At 36.2% G+C, this 22667-nt stretch overlaps 1 protein-coding gene and 1 non-coding gene across 2 annotated transcripts; both read right to left on the bottom strand.

Moving 5' to 3' along the window:
* Positions 1-304: 304 nt before the first annotated feature.
* LOC145092780 (uncharacterized) lies at positions 305-3684 on the bottom strand. The gene is made up of 2 exons (XM_079030755.1): positions 1030-3684; positions 305-898 (listed from the first exon to the last, which is right to left on the bottom strand). The coding sequence occupies exons 1-2, from the start codon at positions 3662-3664 to the stop codon at positions 606-608; spliced, it is 2928 nt and encodes a 975-aa protein (XP_078886881.1). The 5' UTR covers positions 3665-3684; the 3' UTR covers positions 305-605.
* A 4138-nt stretch (positions 3685-7822) lies between these two features.
* LOC145096387 (small nucleolar RNA R71) lies at positions 7823-7929 on the bottom strand. Its single transcript, XR_013703795.1, has one exon. It is a non-coding gene; the product is annotated as a small nucleolar RNA R71 (small nucleolar RNA).
* Positions 7930-22667: the final 14738 nt, after the last annotated feature.

Below are 22667 nucleotides of genomic sequence, written 5' to 3' on the forward strand. Positions count from 1 at the left end.
AAAATATATGAATAAGTAACACTCAATCACATAAACTGAAAATAAAATCACATCAAGGGAAAGTAGCAGAGTCCAGCATCCCTATTATCAGTTTAAAGAGCATACAGTAGTTACACACTTAACAACGTTCTTGTTTTTCGTTTTTCTTTTTTCTTTTTTTTTTTTACAGTAATACAATACGGTCTTCTTTAAGTTAGTGTTAAGATTCTTCAACATGTAATTCATAAGAAGCTTGTATTAAGAGTTAACAGGAATTGTAATTGAAACCTTCTGTATATGTTTTTACATGTATTGGAAATCCAAGTGATGGAAAAAGTTGCTAAATTTCACCTTAAAAGATAACTAATACAAATCCGTTGCTAAACTACAGTCAAAACTTGTGCAGCTACATTTCTAGAAGGATTGCAATTTTCATTGACTTATTTATCTACTACATAATGACATAAGGAAACATATCCTGACTATCATAACAAGAAGGAATATTAATGCTGATATAAGAAAACGTAACGGTAGTATCTTAACAAGAAGGCATCTAATTGCATAAATATCATAGGGTGCATCATAGGAAACTACAGAAAAATAAAGAATATCGAAAGTACACTATATTAGGCCTTCATCAATAGATTTGAAACATGGTGCATCGTTGGTCTTTCATGTGGATTGGAGTTCAAACATGCTCTGGAGACTCTCAATACTAACATAACATCTTTCTCAACTTGGGATGAAGGAGGCGGTATCCGACTGTCTCCCACATTTGCTAACACCAGATGATCATCTGATAATGTTGGTAAAGATGTTATGAGATCTCCAGGATGCTTTCCAATTATCACTTCTAGTGCAACAACTCCAAAGCTATACACATCACATTTCTCATTTGCCACCATCGTATAAGCAAGCTCTACATCCAAACAAACATAAGAAAAAAACAAAAAAGCTATATCAACCTCACATGATTCTAACGTAGATACATATTTATGTAAATCATGAAACTTAAGAAGATGTAGAACTACAATCACAAGATTATGTTACCTGGAGCGATATAACCATAGGTTCCTGCTACTGCAGTCCAGTTTGATGAGTCTAGCTTTAAAAGCTTGGATGTCCCAAAATCAGAAATGCATGCCTCATAATCAGAATCGAGAAGGATGTTGGATATGGAAATGTCTCTATGCACTATAGGCGGTGAACAATCGTGATGCATATAAGCCAAACCATTAGCAACGCCCTTTACAATATTGACCCTTGTTAACCAATCCAATTCTTTTGCTAAGACATCGCTTTTTAATATTGATCCAAGGCTTCCATTTTCAAGGTATTCATAAATCAAAATTGAGTTGCGGGCATGGCAGCAATATCCGTAAAGTTTCACTATGTTTCGGTGCCTTATGTTCGTTAATGCCCGTACCTCATTAAGGAAACCACTATGATCAACATTCTCGGATGATGAATGAAGTTTCTTGACAGCAACCACATTGTCAGTTTGTAGCTTAGCCTTATAAACAATACCATATCCTCCTGTTCCTATACAGTAGGCTTCATTGAAATCATTTGTTGCCTTCAAGATATCATCATACACTACTTTACCATCAAAACTTGTAATATGGAAATAATCACCACTTTCTTCATCCAATGGTTTACGTGGAGACTTTTTCGATCGTTGTCTATAAGCAATGAGGCCATACGTGAATAAACAAACTAAAACTACCCCTATAAGGGGGAGCATGATTACAAGGATGAGCTTCTGACGAAAGGGATGGTTTTTCTTCTTCATAATTTGACTTGTACAAAGTTTCACTCCCGTAACATTTCCACACAAGCCTGGATTGCCTTGTACGGATGCATTCAACAAGTTGGGGCTTGGTGGAACTGGACCTGTGAGCTCATTGTAAGACAGGTCGATATCAATTCCGCCATGCAAATTTGTAAAAGCATTAGGAATAGAACCAGATAGTCTATTGTGGGAAAGATCCAATTTCTGCAAAGTTTGTAAACTTTGAACTTCAGATGGTATCTCTTGGGTGAACAAATTCCGAGATAAATCAAGTTTCTCAAGATGAACTAATTTACCAATCTCAGATGGAATTTTTCCCCCGAGCTTGTTATTACTAAGATTTAGGTAATTGATTTGTGCCCATTGACCAATACTTCTCGGTATCGACCCATTCAATCTGTTTGTGGACAGATCTAGTACAAGGAGTTGATGGAATGATCCAAGCTCCAGAGGTATAATGCCTGAAAGTTGGTTATTAGACAAGTACAAATTCAGCGTACTTTTCATCTTCCCAAATTCCTTAGGGATTTCACCTACCAACTGATTAGAAGAAAGATCAAGCCTTTGTAATCGCGTTGAATTTGCAAACTCTGGTGGTATGCTATCTCTAAGTTTATTGTTGCTAATGTCAAGATCAGTGAGAGACTTCAAATTTCCAAGTCCAGTAGGAATGGGACCAGATAATCTATTCACATCTAGGTACAGAATCTGTAGGTTACTCAGGTTTGATAGAGATAAAGGAATAGAACCACTAAGTTGATTCTTACTTATTACAAGATCAGTGAGAGACTTCAAATTCCCAAGTTCATTAGGAATGAGACCAGAAAAATTATTCCTTTGTAGGAACACACACTTTAGGTTACTGAGGTTTTCTAGGGAGGAAGGAATAGAACCATTTAGTAGATTTTGGCTCACTTGGAAATTAGTGAGAGCCTTCAAATTCCCAAGTTCAATAGGAATTGGACCAGATAATTCATTTTGATCGAGGAACAGAAATTGTAGGTTGCTCAGATTTCCAATTGATGAAGGAATAGAACCACTAAGTGTATTGTTGCTTACCAGAAGCCTAGTGAGAGACTTCAATTTCCCAAGATCAATAGGAATGGGACCAGATAACTTATTATGAGCCAGGTTAAGACGATATAGGTTGCTCAGGTTTGCTAGTGATGAAGGAATGTAACCACTAAGTTGATTCATGGCCATCACCAGAAAAGTTAGAGATTTCAAATTCCCAAGTTCATTAGGAATGGGACCAAATAAATTGTTTTCAGCTACGTACAGAGATTGTAGGTTGCTCAGATTTCCTAGTGATGAAGGAATCGGACCAGAGAGCTGATTTTGGTACAAAGAAAGGACATTTAAAGATGTCAAAGCACCCAATGATGAAGGAATTGAGCTAGATAGATTGTTTGAGGATAAGTATAGGAACTCAAGTGAGACCATGCTTCCAATTTCAGGTGGGATTTCACCAGAAAACTTATTCTGTGAAAAATCAAGATAGATAAGTTTGGAAAGGAGTCGGATTTGTGGTGGGATAGCGCCAAAGAAGCTGTTTACACTGAGATCAAAATGTGTAAGATTTTTTAGCAAAAAGAATGAAATTTCTTGAAGCGTACCTCTTAACCCAGAAGACGAGAGATTCAACTTTTGAATGCTCCCATCAGTATTGCAAACTACTCCGAACCAAGAAGTGCATGGGATCGATGCACCGGAATTCATAGGGAGAGGAATCCATGAAGAAAGCAAGGAGTTGTTTGGGACTTGAAGGGTTTCTTTCCATTTAAGAAGAGCATTGCCTTCCTCCACAGAAGCAGAAGCAAAATTTGGAGCAGGCGAGAGTACTGTACTGAATAGTAGAGTTAGAGAGAAAAATAAAAAGTATGAAGAAGACATTATTTGCTTTGCACTGTTGTGTTTTGAAAAATGGTGGTCTGAGTATTCAACTTTATACTTGAGCTACCCTTTTGTTCTTGTTTATTTCATTTCGTCTTATTCTAAAAAGAAAATTATGACAATTTCATATTTTTCCACAATGAGTGTCTTTTATGTAGAAGTTAAATGCCATACTTTTCTGTAAAGGACTTATTACATTTTGAATTGTATTGCTCATGACATTATAGCTAGGAAGAAAAAGAAAAAGAACGTTAGAAAATAAATTTAAAATAGTTAGACATGATTTTTTTTTTCAGATAAATTTTAGTGCAAGTTTCACTTGGTGTGTCTTTTACTTCAGAATTAAATTATGCAGCACATAATAATATTTAGAAGATTCTCAGGTCCAAATTGTGTTAATTAGTTAATGGATTAATAGATCTAAATTATGTAACTTATACCAGTATTAATTAATTTAGACGATTAGCATGTCTGTGCGAAGAGAAATTAAATTTTCTTCTATATTTTTTTCAACTCATGAAAAACCGTGACAAGTGTTACATAGATAAATAGGAAAAATATAAAAATATATTATATTTCTCTTGTTTGAATGAGTCAGTTATATGAATGATTCAACGGAGATAGGGTCAATTGTAGTGGCCTTTTAAGAAAATCTAATAAATGAATTAAGCTGATGATGCATTCCTTGAACGTGTGAACCCCATAACATAAGATAAATATGAGGATAATTAAATATAAAGAGATGTCGCTTTTCCCTGCGTTTATTTTTTTGGTTCTTTGAAAAGCGTCTAGAACATCACATACTTACTTTGACTAAAAATGATTATAATTACAAAATATTAGTAGCATTAAATAAAGGGACATAGCCTCACAAAAACATCATATTTTTTTAAAAGATTTTGACAAAATTGTAAAAATGGTATTTGTGATCGTCAAAAATATATGGTTTTAGTCCAAAAGCATTTATTGGTGCATCAATTGTCAAAATCTAAATACTCATGTGGTTTTGGTCTCTGTAGTTGGTATTTTTTTGTGGTTTTGTTTCATATCCCACCCGAAATGACAAATATATCCTTAAATATTTATTTTTGAAATTCTTTGAATTGTTTTTTTTATTATTTTAATTTAAAAAAATACAAAGAAAATGTCACCCGCCCCACCCTCCGCTCTGAAGTCACACCCACCCCACCTCTCACTAACTTTCTCATTCCTTACATTGACCATCACCATCTCCATCTCCATGCCATCAGACCACCACTGACGTTGGATCGTTATGTGTTTAGCCGAAAAACGTCCCTCTCTCTCTCTCTCTTGGTTTGGAAGAAACTGCCACCGGCACCATTCTTCATCCTTCGTTGGTGGTTCACATCTATAAAAATTGACGAAACTTTTCAAATCTACGTCATCAGAGGTATATTTTTAGGGCTAAGGCTTTCATGTTCGAGGGTTAGAATTTTCTGCCAGAGACGGATAGTAGTGGTGAAGGGTGATGGTAGGAGACAACGAAGGTGGTGGCCAAATCTGTTCTATAAATCTTAGCCCCGACCACGGCTTCGATAGCGTACAACAATAATGTGTGGTGGGGTGGTGGTTCGTTAGGCAACATAATATACGATGGAGAATGCAAGGCCGACGAGATCTGGACTTTCAAATATGAGTGGGAGAGGGATCTGTTAGGACTTTCTAACAGCAAAGCTGATGAACGGTGGTGTGGCGGCCGGTGGTGAAGCTTCATTGAGTTTAGGAATGGGAGATGGTGGTGAGGGTTGGTGATAGATGTGGTTAGTGGCAGATAGTAATGTTGAACGGTGATGACATGTGGAGATATTATAGGCGTTCTTGTGAGTGTGTAGTTGATATTTGCATATTTAGTCTCATAATAAGTATAGATTTTTATCATTTATTAGCTAATTTATTGCATATCATGGACAAAAGATACTTAAAAGTGTTTGAATTGTGTTTTCAGTCCAAAAGCGAAGCTCGGAAGCAAAAGGAAGTACGAGAAGCGGTTGGGAGCTCGGGAGTTGAGCAAAGAAGAAAAAGGCTAAAAATACAAGGTACTCGGCGAGTAGCATCGAAGATTCGAGAGGATAAAGACTCCGTGACTTACCGTGTACCGGAATTAAGGGATGGACTCGACGAGTCGGTCTTGGACTCGGCGAGTCGGTTCGAATCTATAAAAACAATTGTCCAGATTGACATAAGATATTCTGGAACCCTTGGGGAGAAGCAAGTTGCGAATCAGCGCCAGGAGAGATCTGAAGAACGAAGATACAACCTAGAATTCAATTCCGATGGAGATTTGAGGCAAATTCTCATCATTCTACTTAATCTATTGTTTTCAATCATGGTTAGACAATTAGAATTTGTTTTATTGTTGTTAATTACCTCAATCATGAGCTAAAACTCTTACTTATGTTTGGGGATACAATATTGAAACTATGGTTTGATTTATGGTAGGATTAATTCAATATTGGTAATTTTGTTGATTTTAGCTTGTTAAACAACCTTGTGTGTGAATGATAACTATTTTTCTGTTGATAGGAAGATAATTAAATAGTATGAACATCTTTTAATTCTCAACCTTATGTTTATGTGACCACTTTATCATATGTCTAGGAATAACGAACGTGAAACTAGAATTAATAGAAAATTAGGAAAATTCATGTGTGAGCTTGTGTGATGACCATCAACAAGAGGTTAACTAAAGGACAAAATTAGTTAGCTATTACAAGTCTAAATTAACCCGAATAAATAATCTAGTGAATTAAATTAAATTAGACAACTGATCACTGTTTGAGTTAGTTTGTTCTCCAAGGATTAGTGCAGCGAATGCAAAGCTAATCATTTTAATTGGTAGCCAATACAAGAATTAATCCATTGCACTATTACCATTATATCAACCATATGATCAATTGAGTTGAACTAAGCAGAAGTTCCCTTCATCATTGAATTTAGTTGAATCCTTGCTTTTCTAGTTTTTAGTTTAAGTGATAATTAGTAAGTTGCTAGTCTTGTAAAACTAGAGAAAACCCTTATTCATTATTTAATTTAGATAAAAATAGTCTTTAGTTTTAATTTACCGTTCCCTGTGTTCGATACCCTACTTATTTAGCTTTACCACAATTGATAGGTCCACTGCCTTTGTGTGTTTATTTCATAATTAAAAGTAGGTTTAAAACTAGTTGAGTTTACACACATCAAGTTTTTAGCGCCGTTGCCGGGGAACGGTTCTAAATTAGCACTAATTTCTATTTTATCGATCCTTTGTGTGGGATTTATCTTACACAAAGTTAAATTCTTAGGTAATTTAGTAGTTAGTATAGGTTTTAATAAATATCCGTTTTAATAAGTAATTAGAAGTTTTTTCTGTTTTTGCGTTGAACTCGCCGAGTGCACTCGTGATAACTCGGCGAGTCCATTGCTGTTCACAGTTTTAGTTTTTATTTTATTTTTGTTCTTTTTACACATTTATCATGTTTTATTTGCAGTTGTTTCATGACCCGAGGAGCTGATACACCTCTGGTCCCTCCTCTCGAAGACCCGGAATCCGCACTAAGGAGGAACAAAGGAAAACCCGTTTCTTCAAAGAATTCTCCACTAAAGAACCTTAAGTCCGTTTTTAGCAAAAAGAAGAGCAGTAAATTAGGAACATTCAGCGCCTCTGTAGCAATCAAAGACCCGATTAAAGAAGACACCGAGTACGAGACCGAGGAAGAAGAAGAACCTACATACGAGCACGAATCCGATTTTGAGGACGATTTAGCTATTACTATGGCTAATATCGATGAAGTCCCCATGGGGGAATGGAAGAAGAGGATGCGTGACGATACTGGCCCGGGACTTGTGCAACCCGCAATTCCCGCTACTGCTACTTTCGAGCTAAAGGGCCACATACTCGGTCAACTCAAGGAGATTCCCTTTTATGGAAAAGACCACGAAGATGCCTACAAGCACTTGGATGAAGTCATTGATGTAGCTGATTACTTTAATGTTCCAAATGTGCCACGCGAGACCCAGCTACTTTGTATGCTTCCAGTGACATTCAAAGGTGCTGCAAAGGGTTGGCTCAAGTCACTTCCCTCGGGGTCGGTCACCACATGGGCTGGGATGAAAGAAGAGTTCATAGACCATTTTTGCCCGCCTTCTAAAATAGCTAAGTTGAAGAAAGCTATTGCCAACTTCGAGCAACAACCTGGAGAGTCCCTTTATGAGGCGTGGGAGAGGTACAAAGGTCTTCTTAGAAATTGCCCACACCATGACCTTAATAGCTAACAAGAAGTCTCAATCTTCTATGATGGAGTCAATGTTACCACAAGGCAATTGCTCGACTCACAAGGCCCGCTCACAAAGAAGGCACCTGCAGTAATCAAGGAATTAATTGAAGAATTCTCTAAACATTCTAGAGAATACCACAACCCAAGAAACGAAGTAAGTCGAGCGGTAGTGACCTCGGTCAATGATGGCATGGCGGCGATGATGGATAAGCTTGATAGTTTAGATAGAAGGATGACAAAAATGGATCAAACAATCCATGATATTCAAGTTGGATGCGAGAACTATAGAGGACCTCATCTCACGAAGGATTGTGATTTGGATGAAAATGGAAACAAGAAGGCGCAAGTGTTCTACTCAAGCAGCGACAAATACGATGAGAAATGGCGGAAACCCAAGAAAGAATGGCACCCATACGAAGAATATAAAAAGGCAAATGAAGAGAAATACAAGAAAAAAGAGAGGGGTTTCTATAAAAAGGAAGAACCGGTGGTGGAAAAGAGAGTCGACTTAGAAGAAATGTTCACAAGATTTATAGCCGCGTCTGAGAAAAGACACAATGATCATGAATTCATGATGCTGCAATACAAGAGATCAAAACTATACTGAGGAATCAGCAAACATCTATTCTCAACATTGAGAAACAGCTAGGACAACTAGCACATCAAGTGAACGAGAGAAGACCGGGTGAACTTCCATGTAAAACCGAGAATAATCCAAGAATGGAAAATGTGAATATCATAACATCTAGTTATGGAGAAGTTTTCATTCCTCTGACCCCTGCACAGAAGGTCTCAACTAAGGTGCAGGCAGAAAAGACAGAAGAGTCGAGTTCAGCTAAACCCGATCCGACTCGCCGAGTCCCTCTAATGGACTCGACGAGTCCATGCCCTGATCACAAATCTGTTGTTTCCTTAAAGCCTTACAACCCTCCTTTTCCATTCCCAATCAGATCCATACCTGATGAAAAGGTTAAAGCATACATAGCTTTCATGGAACAAGTTAAAGCCCTTCAAATCAACATTCCATTTGTGGAAACAATGCTTCAAACACCTAAATATTTAAACTTGCTTAAGGGTCTTTTTGCTGCTAGGAAAGATATGGCGGAAGTAGAGGAATTAGTATTGAATGAACTACCAGAAAAGAAAGGCGATTCGAGACGCATCACGATTCCTTGCCAATTTGGAAATATACTTGTCACTCAAGCATTAACCGATTCGGGTGCAAGTATTAACTTAATGCCTTTTTCTTTCTTCAAGAAGCTAAATTTACCGGAGCCAAGGCCTGTGAATATGAAGATCAATTTAGCGGATAAGACGATTATTCATCCAAGAGGTGTTTGTGAAGATCTTCTCATTAAGGTGGACAAATTTGTATTCCCTGTGGACTTCGTAGTGCTTGACATGGAAGAAGACCCCAAAATTCCAATTATTTTGGGGAGACCATTTTTTAATACCGCATGTGCATTGATAGATGTATGCGAGTCCACACTAACATTGAGGGTAGGAGATGAGTCAGCAGTGTTTAAAGTTCTACCAGAGATTAAGCAAAAAGAAGAAAGAAAAGAAGACGTTTCCTTCATTGATTTGGATGATGAAATACTACAAAAAGAACTTGCACTCTTGCAAGAAGAAGATCCAAGTAAATTTTTGGTATCGTCTGAAGAAAACTTTGATGCTGATAAAGACTTACAAGAGATGGAGAGGTTGCTTGGGGGAGCTGATCTAGAAGAAACAAAGGATTTTATAGAATACGCTCCGACTCTCCGAGTCGCTTTCACAGACTCGATGGGTCCAATCAAAAATCTCAGCAACTTGGATGATCTTGGTCTGCTTGTTACCAGCTCCTTGCATGTTCTGGACATGAAGATTTTCCCGAATTCTTTAAAAGATCAAGTAGCAGAAGGTAGAATTGTTAAAGCATATGGTGATTTTCAACACGTTCAAGTAGCGTGCCTCGATACAATAATGCAAGAAGATGAAGACACTCCACTTGAAGAAGAGGTAAGTTTTGGAGAAGAGGAAAATGCAAGGGTTAGGAAAGATGATGTTGATAACCCATTCATTGAGTCACGTATGACCAAACCTCGAGCCCGCGTTTTGACCGATTATGAAGTAATGAAGTTTAAAGAAGGATGAGTGCAAAAGAGGGTGCAAGAGAATGGCGTAAAGAAGGAGAAGGTGAGGAAAAGGGAAATTCATGCAGCTGAAGATGATGTGACAAGGAAAAAGAGAGAAGAATTGAGATGGGCATACAAGAAGAAGATACACGCTTACAAGACGAAGTATAAACCGCAAAATATTTGGCGTTCATTCCCGATGTAGGAAAATGAAGAAACGTAGAGCAGGAAGGAGTCCAGCTAACGACTCCTTAAAAAGAAGCGCTTAGCGGGAGGAAACCCGTCATTAGAGTTTGATTTCTTTTATTTTTACTTTTTCATTTTTAGGATTTTTAAATCTTCATCTTCTTCATTATTCAAAATGATTGATTGAGGGCCTGCATGGTTTGAGTGTGAGGTGGGCTGAAGTTAATTTTTAAGAGTAAATAAAGTTTTATAAAACTTATTATTAGTTTTTGAAAAAGAAAAATCAGTGACTCGGCGAGTGGGGTGACTTACTCGACGAGTCCATTCAAAACTCAGAGATCTAAAATTGCAATACGACTCGGCAAGTCGAACCCCGAATCGACGAGTTGACGTTATTTACTGAAAAAAAGAGCGGATAATAAATATTTTACATTGGGTAAATAGGGTTTTAACCCTAATTTCAAGCACACACAGCCGACACACTCGACGGGTGCATCTCTCTCTCAAATTTTTTCTTTCTCCCCATTTTCTCCCATTGTCTTCCAAGTTTTGAAACCTAGCAATCAAGGTATGTAATCTCTTCTATTTTACTGTTAAAGTTTCAATTTTTAGTGTTTTAAAGTGTTAATTTTGAAAATCTAGGATTTTTAGGGTTTCAATTTTCCTCAATTAGGATGCTTTACATGAAATTTCTTGCACTGGTATACTGTATGAACATCCCGAGACAAACCCAGTAGAAAATTTTGAGTGTTATGTTCGAATTTCGCTCGACCCGTCGACTGACTCACGCAGTTCATCCGACTCGCCGAGTCGTTCATGGACTCGACGAGTCTAGCCTAGGACCCAAATAGAATCTGTTTTGATGTTTTTCTGTATCTTCTGGGTTGTTTGTTCTTTGTTTTGCAGGAACAATGTTTTCAAGAGGACGAAGCTCTCGTGGAAGCCAAGGAGATTTTCCTTCGCTGAATTTCCCTCAGATTGAATCTGCTTCCACGATGACAAAATGGAGGAAGAGGCTGGTTGAGATCATGAAGAAGGAGGTTTATGTACCTAATAGGATTGACTGGGATTGGTTAAAGAATGTCCGATATGAGGAAGATTTTGCGCCTTACCTTGTTAAGGAATTTACTTACGATAGGGTGTCAATTATATTTGATGGATGGAGCCGAGTTTTCAAAATTCAAGAGCCGTTGTTTCGAGAACTTTGCTGGGATTTTTCTCCACGGTATCTTTCCGAGGAGGAGATGATTGCTACCACCCCGGGAGCTTTAGTTTTTGTCTTGGGGGCGAATTCCATCAATGTTTTGTCATTGATCTTGCATGCCGGTTGGGGATTTATGACCAACCATTGGTCACTACTGCTGTCTTCCGCGCCTTCTTGGACCATTCTCATAAGGTGTTCCCCGACGGTGTTACAAGTACTGGTTGGTGGAACACCATCGCCAACAAATTACATATTCCGAAATCGGCTCAAGAAGGGAGCATTAGGTCGCCCACACACCACCTCCTTCATTGTCTTATCTCCACTACAATCAATCAAAGGAAGGACGACGACAAGGTTTCCAACCTTGACATATTTTATCTTTGGAGTATCATCACGCCCGACACCTTCTGCAACATTCCATGGTGTTTGGCCTCTTACTTGGCGGAGAGCGCGGTCAAGGACCAGAAAACCTCCAAGATTAACTGTGGAATGTTCGTGACCCGGTTAGCCAACTCCTATGGGTTGATGACCCGCGGTGCATGGAACTTGATGAGAATGATTCCTGCCCCTCCCTTTAATCCTATTCTTTTTCGGAGGTCAAGAATTATTGAAGATTATGGCGGTGGTCATTATGCTATCCCGCATGACGATCAGGTGGTCATGCGTGAGGCACCGAGAAGGAGGGTTAGATCGAGAAGTGAGCGGGAAGTGGAGGAGGAACCGCCGGTGATTCCGGTGGACAATGATGAAGTGCCAATGGATTGGTACAATGTCGAGATGAGGCGGCTACAAGACCAAATGGCGAGGGGTATAAATTTCAGCAATGAATCCCACGTGCGGCTTTTTGACCATTTCCATATTCCACACATTGATGGGGGTAACTTTCCCTACATTCCTTCTTGGGACGAGATCATTAACGCAAGACGGAGTGGAGCTGGTGGGAGAAGGGCTGGACATGGCAATGATGAGGAAGAGGATGATGATTAGTTTTTTTTGTTTTGATTGAACAATTTGTTTTTGTTTTTATTTTGTTTGGTGTGTTTTGAATTCTTAATTAGGACTTAATTTCATGTGCGTGATGTTTGCCATGATGCCTTTCAGATTTTGTATTAGGAATGCTTGCATAAAGGGTTTAGAGTTGATAGAAAGAGAGAAGAAAGTGGAAAAGAGTCAAGAGAGGGAGAAGTTTAGAGTTAAGGTGTCGAGTCCGGTCCTAAGAGACATGAGTGAATAATTCTAGAAGTTATGGGAAGTTCTTGAGGTTTATCACAAGTTGGAACAAGTGCAGAGCTTTTATTTTTCCACCCAGCAAAGACTCATCGAGTGCACTAAGCAAACTTGACGAGTCGCGATATATGTTCACACTTTCGAGACTTTCCGTGACTATACTCAACGAGTCGTTTATATGACTCGACGAGTCACTTATTTTTACATCGTGAAGACTGCTGATTCGATGCTGTTGGAAATACTACTTGACCACTCATTCGGTGCAATCAATTCCTGAAGATTTTACAGTATTTTTCCTGCACATTTCGAGCTGCCCACATGCGATTTGATTCCCAAGACATGGATGACTTGTTCACATGTCTAAAGTCGATTGAAGTAAGAGCTTAATAGAAGATGATCATCCTATCGACTGCTACCCCAGGGGAATTTGTTCCAATTCCCTTTACATTTCATGTTTTTATTTTTTATGCATAACATGCAATGAGGACATTGCATAAATTAAGTGTGGGCAGGGGGTTGATGTCATCTTAGTAAATGTAGAATCCTAATGTCCTAATTTAGGTTAATTTTTTAATTTTTTCATACCAAAAATGTTACTTAGGATTTAATTTAGAAAATTTTGGTAAAAAGTAATTAGGATTCCATGTTAGAGGTATGTTGATGATTGCATGAAGACCCAAATGTTTAGTTGAGCCTATATACGTTCTAGTGCATTTGTGGCTTCCTTATTCCAGTGAAATCATAGGACAAAAACACGACCTCGCTCAGCCTGAAGGATGCAATATGTTTAGCATCGTGTACCAGAAATGTATCCATGAAAATTATTATCGTTAGCCAATAAAGGTTGAAGTTGAGCGCCCCTGTTTAAGCATGTAGGGTTTTGAGTGAAAAAAGTGAGGTGCATGTTAAAAAAAAAAAAGAGAATTGCAAGAAAAGTTTGAAGAATTTTGGAGCAACTAAAGTGAAGATCAAAAGATCAAAATTCCAAGAGTTCAAAAGTTGAATATACCAAAAATCAAATCAAAGAAGGTGGTCAATTTAAAGAAATCAAGATCAAATTATCAAAGAAGTGATGAATTCCAAAGAGCTCCAATGTGGTATCATAAATTGTAATTCTAGATTATGTATGCTTGGGTTGCTCAACCAAAAATACCTTGAGGATAGGAGGTTTTCTGCAGATGGATTCGGAGGAATGCATAAAATGAGCATTGTTCGGGACAAGTGGGAGAATGTTTATGAGGAATGTGAGTATTTGGAGTACGGGGGGTTATTAGGAAATTTTTAGACACCAATGCAGTGTTGCGGTCTTGGCATAATGACTAGGTTGGATTGGAGTTGTCCTATGTGATTCTAATGTGCTAAAATTTACTTTTGCTTGGGGGCAAGCAAAAGTCAAGTGTGGGGTATTTTGATATTTGAATATTTAGCCTCATAATAAGTATAGACTTTCATCATTTATTAGCTAGTTTATTGCATATCATGGACAAAAGATACTTAAAAGTGTTTGAATTGTGTTTTCAGTCCAAAAGCGAAGCTTGGAAGAAAAAGGAAGCAGGAGAAGCGGTTGGGAGATCGGGAGTTGAGCAAAGAAGAAAAAGGCTAAAAATACAAGGTACTCGTCGAGTAGGGTCCACTACTCGGCGAGTAGCATCGAAGATTCGAGAGGAAAAAGACTCTGTGACTTACCGTGTGTGGGAATTAAGAGATGGAATCGACGAGTCGGTCTTGGACTCGGCGAGTCGGTTCGAATCTATAAAAACAGTTGTCCAGATCGACATAAGGTATTCTGGAACCCTTGGGGAGAAGCAAGCTGCAAATCAGAGCCAGGAGAGATCTAAAGAACGAAGATACAACCGAGAATTCAATTCCAAAGGAGATTTGAGGCAAATTCTCATCATTCTACATAATCTATTGTTTTCAATCATGGTTAGACAATTAGAATTCGTTTTATTGCTGTTAATTACTTCAATCATGAGCTAAAACTCTTAAACTTCTGTTTGGGGATACAATATTGAAACTATGGTTTGATTTATGGTAGGATTAATTCAATATTGGTAATTTTGCTAATTTTAGCTTGTTAAAGAACCTTGTGTGTGAATGATAACTATTTTTCTATTGATAGGAAGATAATTAAATAGTATGAAAATATTTTAATTGTTAACCTCATATGTTTATGTGACCACTTTATCATATGTCTAGAAGTAACAAACGTGAAACTAGAATTAATAGAAAATTAGGAAAATTCATGTGTGAGCTTGTGTGATGACCATCAACAAGAGGTTAACTAAAGGACCAAATTAGTTAGCTATTACAAGTCTAAATTAACTCCATAAATAATCTAGTGAATTAAATTAAATTAGACAATTGATCACTGTTTGAGTTACTTTGTTCTCTAAGGATTAGTGCAGCGAGCGCAAAGCTAATCATTTGAATCGGTAGCCAATAGAAGAATTAATCCATTGCACTATTACCATAATATCAACCATAGGATCAATTGAGTTGAACTAAGAAGAAGTTCCCTTCGTCATTGAATTTAGTTGAATCTTTGCTTTTCTAGTTTTTAGTTTAAGTGATAGTTAGTAAGTTTCTAGTCTTGTAAAACAAGAGAAAACCCCTATTTATTATTTCATTTAGATAAAATTAGTCTTTAGTTTTAATTACCGTTCCGTGTGTTCGATACACTACTTATTTAGCTTTACCACAATTGATAGGTCCATTGCCTTTGTGTGTTTATTTTATAATTAAAAGTAGGTTTAAAACTAGTTGAGTTTACACACATCAGTAGATATTCTTGAGAAGTTATGTGTGTCCTTAATAGTGGGTATCTATGTGTTTTTAAAAAGAGACATAAAGATGACAAGTTGACTGGTGGTAGGAATATATATATATATATATATATATATATATATATATATATATATATATATATATATATATATAGTAGTAATCACACGTGTGTGTTAAATAATAAATCATTAAGTATATTATACATATGAATCACCAAGTTGACCAGGTTTTACAACACTGCCCAGTTCAGTGAGGGGTCGATCGGGGAGTACTCGGGATTTTGTAACTCGTCTCGGTAAGGGGCCGGGTAGCGAGTACTCGGAGGAGTAATTGGCCAACTCGGCGAGTTATAAACACTGCCCACACCTACACTCTTGTTTTTACTAAATCATAGTTGAAGTTAGACCACCACTGATACCACTAGTCATCGAACCGTCGTCTCGGTCATCGGTGTGACATCTCAAATTCTAGAGCAAAATTTTCATTTTTAGTTTACCAGAAATAGGGTTTCACAAGCTAGATTATCAAATACATAAAATTATCTAAAACAATCAGTATCATAAAATATAAGACTTTACATCTATCCTAGTATCACATATCCCAGCAACTATGTACAATCAGACCTTTGCCTGCGCACGGTCCTTGGAAGTACCCGCCATATATAAATCAACAACTATAAGCACGAAGCTTAGTGAATTCCCCCAAAATACCACATATTGCATCATAAATAAACAACTATGGGTTATGAGCAACCATAGGGACTATCAGCATTCCCAATGGGCTAACAGCATGTCCGATATGTTATCAGCAACCCTGGAGACTATCAGTAGTCTCAGTATGCTAATAGTATGCCCTGTGGGTTATCAGCAACCCTGGAGACTATCAACAGTCTCAGTAACAACATAATACATCAATAACAGCTAGACCCTACTGGTCGTCATAGTTACAACTATTCTACCACACATGTAAGAATAAGTGAGGAGACTCATCTGATACAAGTGAGGAGACTCACCTGATACAGACGACAAGTAAATCTCACACCCAAATTGTCGGAATTAGACTCCACCTTATCAGCAAAGTAATTAACAATAATTAAAAATTAAGGTCCAAAACTTAACTCGCAAGTCGAAATTCCACAAGTAAATCCTCTAAGGGAAAAAAAAGACTATTTTGCCCTTCTCATGGTCCAAAATCCTAAATCTTGATCAAATGTCAAAAAGTCAACGAAGTCAACTGCCTAGCGCGTACGTCGGGCGTACTCTTCTTTAAGCGGGGCGTATAACGAAATGAAAACCCATCAGGGGCGGAACCGACTATCCATGGTGTAGCCAAGAGTATGACCAGTATACTCCATCTACTTCTACTTTCACAAACTTGGTGTCTTAATCCTTTAAGACAACTAACCCAACCTCTGATCTGACTAATCTAAGATATCTTAACCCATAAAGTCATTGGCTTTAAGACTTTGCATGGCTAGGAAGGACCTAATGCAACAATCTTTTTCTTCTAACACACTATAAGCTACTTTACTCATGCATGAGCCAAGGGAAATGATCATGCAACCATTTTTATTAATCTATAGGTCCTAAAATTCATAAAGGATAGCTACAATTCCTTAGAGTGCTCCGAACTCATAAAGGTCCAATATTGGGGACAAAAGTTCATAAAACATCCACTATGAAGATGTAACGAAAAACTTGCCAAGGTATAAACTTTATACATAAAAATGATGCACAATCAGGAAAGGTTTATGGATCTACAAGCTTGCTAGCACCCAGTCCTTCTTCTCTAGTCTCCTTCTTCCAATAAAAGCACGAAGAACATTCAAAAAACTTGCAAAAACTCACAAAAACTACTCAACTCAGAATTAGGGTTTAGGGAAGGTTTAGTGGTTGATAAGGAAGATCAAATAAGGACATCATGATCTTTAAATAGGGAGCAACCCTTAAAATTTGGGTTTGAAAGCCTGGGCTAGTACGCCCAGTGTACCGCACATATGCCCAACGTACTAGCTGATCATCCACGATCGTAAGTTGAATGAGTAAACTGTGCGTACTCTTGAGTACGCCCAACATAATCGCAAGCCTTTTCTTCAAGGGACCAAATCTGCCACTTTTGAAAAAAAATACAAGAAATAATAAAAATACTTGATGTCAGGATTTTATACTCGGAATATCGTCGCAGTCTTTGGACCATCGTCGAAGTCACAGGACCGTCGTTGGACTCATCGACCTACTACATCTCAATTTTCTCTAATTCTTGTTGTTGACCACCTCCCTCCGCCTCTACTAATATCACAATCGGAATCCTAATTCGAAATCCAACGACATCAATGAAGAAGAGAACTATGATAACGATGATAATGAGATGAAAGATAAAAAAAGTCTAGCTTGTTCTTTGTTTTCCTCAATCGGATATACAATAACAAGTAGTATGATTAATTATATCTTCCTTCACTAATTTAGCATCTTGTGGCTCTGATTCGTATGTCCGTGTTGATATTCCCAAACTTAAATCCGTATCTGGTACTGTTTGCACTATTCGTCAAGGTAAATTCTGTTCATTAATATCTCGAAAATAAGGAGAAATTAGTTTATTTTTTGTCAATCTGCGCTACAATAATACTCATGAATTTAAAACTAAAAAATCAATTGGGAAACGTGTATTTTAGGGAAAAAGTGGTCGTATTTTTGTTAGAATTAAAGGTTTTCTTAACTGAGAGAATTCAGTGTTCATTTACAACAATTTTAATTTCATTCATCCCTATTGTTTTTTAATCTTAAAAACTTAATAATTTCTTTTTTTACAAAACTTTGTGATTTATAGTTTAAATGTCTTTTAATTGATTATGTGAACAATGGAACAGATTTAGGTTTAGTTCCAAGAAAAATATTGGGCAGTTATTCAAATAAAATGGTGATATTTACAATTTAAATTATATTTGGAAACAATTTCTTTTAAACTTTTTAACTGATTTATTTCATTTGGTTGATTAAATGCATCTAAATGTTTTAACTATTGTCTTTTAGAGTTTTTAATGCAACGAACATTATAACATGGTCTAATCACATGTGATTTAATAAATATAATCACATATGATTAAATACACGATAACAATTATTGAATCGAAAACACAAAAATAAATACTATTCACAAAAATCATTTGTGATTAAATACATATAATCACATGTGATTATACGTACATAATCACATATGATTTATGTGGATAAAATTCATTTTCACATTCTCGATTCAATAGTTGTTCTCATGTATTTAATCACATCTGATTTATATGCATAAAAATATATTTTTGCGCTCTTGTTTTAGTAGTTATCTTTGTCCACATTAATCATATGTGATTAGATACATATAATCACTTGTAATTAAATACATTAGAAAATAACTGAATAAAAAACATGAAAATAAATATTGTCCATATATATCATATGTGATTAGATACATATAATCACATGTGACTAAAGACACGAGACTGAATATTTGATTATAAAAGGCGAAAATGAATATTGTTCATATAAATTATATATGATTTAATACGTATAATCACAATTGATTAAATACAAAAAACCAAATATTAAATAAAAAACAATAAAATAAATACTTTCTATATAAATCATATGTGATTAAATACTTATAATCACATGTAATTATATGTATCTAATCACCTATGATTTATTTGGATTCACTTTATCTTTCTTGTTTCAGTAGTTGTGCTATCTTATTTAATTGCATGTGATTATATGTCTCTAACCACATATGATTTATATGGACAAAGGCGAATCTTCTCCATATAAATTATATATGATTAACTACATATAATCACATATGATTATATATACAAGAACATATATTCAATAAAAAACGTTAAAACAAATTTTTGTCCATATTAATATACATGATTAAATACATATATTATGTTTTATTAAATACATACAATCATATGTGATTAAATATACCAGATTAGTAATTGAATTGATAACGCGAAAACAAATTGTGTCCATATAAATCATATGTGATTTAATACATATAATCACAAATATAAATGAGAAAAATTAACAAATCGAAATCAAGAAAACGAATAATATCCTTATAAATCATATGTGATTAAATACATATAATCACATTATATTAAAATATATGACACTAACTATTGAATCGAAAATGCAAAAATAAATATTTTACACCTAAATCATATGGTATTAAATATATACAACCACATTTGACTATTTGTATTTAATCACATATGATTACATATGATTTATGTAGATGATACTCATTTTCGCATTCACGATTCAATAGTTGTTCTCGCTTATTTAATCACATGTGATTATATCTATCTAATCACATATGATTCATATTTATATTTATATAAAAACTATTTTTTTCGTGTTTACGATTCAATAAATTTTCTCATGTATTTAATCACATATTTTATATATATATATATATATATATATATATATATATATATATATATATCTAATCATATATGATTTATGTGGACAATATTTATTCTCTTGTTCTCGATTTAATAGTTATTCTCGTATATTAAATCACATGTGATTATATATAATCACATATGAATTACATGGATAACATCAATTCATTTTCTCCATATAAATTATATATGATTAGATATATATAATCATATGAGATTAAATACAGGAGAAAATTTATTGAATTGAAAACGCAAAAACAAATTTTTTTCCGTATAAATCATATGTGATTAGACACATATAATCACATGTGATTATATACATGAGTACAAGTATTTAATAAAATATACGTAAATAAATCTTTTATAGAAAAACTATATATGATTAAACAAATATAATGACATGTGATTAAATACATGAGACCAACTACTGAGTAGAAAAAACAAATATGAATATTTTCCACACACACCATTTGTGATTAAATACATACAATCAAATATGATTTATGAGTACACGATTCATTTTCATGTTTTCGATTCAATAGTTTTTCTCTTTATTTAAACACATGTGATTATATGTAATTTTGTTTCAATAAAAAATTTATGTATTTAACCACATTCGATTGTATGTATTTAATCGCATATGTTTTATTTGGACAGTATTCATTTTTGCATTCTCGATTCAATAATTCTTGTTAGTCCATTTTAATCGTATGTGATTAAATACATTTAATCACATATGATTATCTAGATCTAATCACATTTGATTTTATTTGGAAAAACGAAGATTATCTATATAAATCTTAACATGTGATTAAATATACGAGAGTAATTATTGAATCGAAATCGCAAAGGTAAATATTGTCCACACAAGTCATATGTAACATCCTTAAAATTTACACCAAATTTAAACTTTTTAATCATAAATAAAAACCAACAAACGATTATATACAAAATGTTTTCAAATCATTATCCATCAGAGTGTCCCAAAATCATAGCATCAAGATGATGAGCGGTACGGACACACCTTCGCCATGCCACGGTCTCCTGAAGTACCTAAAACAATAAACTGAAAACTGTAAGCCCGAGGGTTTAGTGAGCTACCCCCAAAATACTAATACCACACTGACAAAAACCATTTCAGTATCAATGAATCAATCAACATGTATACTGGGCCATCGGCCTGACTGGTCCGCTCTACTGGGCCAACAGTCTATCTAGATCTAACCTGAGCCTTCAGCATGACTGGTCCGACACGTGGGCATACAGTCTCCCCGTACCGCTCATAGGGTATGTTAGCCTTTAGCACGAAGCAGGACCGCCTCAACCCAACCAACAAGCAAATAACCATGTGCACATACTATCATATACGGGCATATACAAGCATCAAGCATATCTATCTTATTGATCATCAATCATACAATTCTCTAGAACACCGTCCTAGCAAGTCACTAACATACCAATCCCTATGGATCATAAAAGCATAACATACTATCTACCCTGATTCCAATCAAGAAGAGCATAATCACATGTAGCATACCACAACAATAACAACTAAAAGGTTCGGCCTTGGTGTCGTAGACCCTATCGATATAGTGAGGATAACTCACCTTGCAGATGTCGACTCGGAAGGTAAACTCCAACTCTCGGATCACTCGACACAGGCTCCACCACATATGATCATAGTTAAATATACTCATAAGTCTTTAACCTTATAAGGTACTCCATATCCCACTAGTCAACCTCTGATTAAGGTCAAAGTCCTCAGTCAAGGTCAACAGTCCATGTTGACCTCAACTAGCCGAGTACACTCGGCTACACGCCGAGTCCCTTGAAGCACATTCCAACTTGCCGATTCATTGGGGTGATTCGTGAAGTTCCTTCTATTCTCGATCAAACCTTAAGGCCACCCATCGAGTTTGCTCCTTGCAACTCGACGAACATACCCACAAACATATCCTAGTCAAAACTCATCCGACTCGTCGACTTGTTCTTCAACTCGTCGAGTCTTATGGAAATCTTCATCGGGCTCGCCGAGTTATTCATCCAACTCGTCGAGTTCACGACCCTCTTCATGCGACTCGACGAGTCAACCTTGCGACTCGCCAAGTCCATTCAGTCCTCTTTCCATACAGATCCATTTTGAGCCATGCAGTGGCTCCAAATCATAGATCCAAGCTTCTAGGGCATGCTTATCATGTAAAGTTGCAAACATTATGTGCATTCATGGCTTTAAAGGCTCTGAATGGCAAATCTAAGCTATGGATGGGTCTTCATGCACAAAGGGGACCTCAATCAAGACTAAAGCTGCAACTTTATGCTTCTAGAATCCAAAGAAGGTATCGATCTGAAGTTACAACTTCAGATCTAGCCCATAGCTCATCATACCAACTTGATATTCCATGAAAACCCTAAAACTCACCAAATAAAGGAGATCTATAAGGAGAATGACAGTTTGGGTACCTTTTGAAGTTGATATCTGAGATGAGTGTTGATTCCCACACTCCAATTGCTTCAATCTCCTTCTCCTCCAAGGACTCTCTTTCAAGCTTCAAACACACACATAAGGCACACACACACGAATAAGGTTGTCAAGGGTTCTTTTGAACTATAAAGAGGTCCAAGGGAGGCTAAGGTCCCTTTAAATAGTGATGCAAACCCCGGGAATTAGAGTTTCACTCGCCAGCTCCTACTTGCCGAGTCCCAATATGTACTCATCGAGTAGGTCACTTAACCCACGATCCATCCCACT

The sequence above is a fragment of the Lactuca serriola genome, chromosome 3, assembly GCF_051521515.1.
Source record: "Lactuca serriola cultivar US96UC23 chromosome 3, Lser_US96UC23_V15, whole genome shotgun sequence".
Taxonomy (NCBI): Eukaryota; Viridiplantae; Streptophyta; class Magnoliopsida; order Asterales; family Asteraceae; genus Lactuca; species Lactuca serriola.

What these genes read in the sequence shown, in the direction of transcription:
- LOC145092780 (XM_079030755.1), bottom strand. Translation starts at nt 3,664, where the DNA reads ATGTCTTCTTCATACTTTTTATTTTTCTCTCTAACTCTACTATTCAGT. An exon ending in CTATGGTTATATCGCTCCAG is followed by an intron (nt 899 to 1,029) that starts GTAACATAATCT and finishes GTTTGGATGTAG; the next exon opens with AGCTTGCTTATACGATGGTG.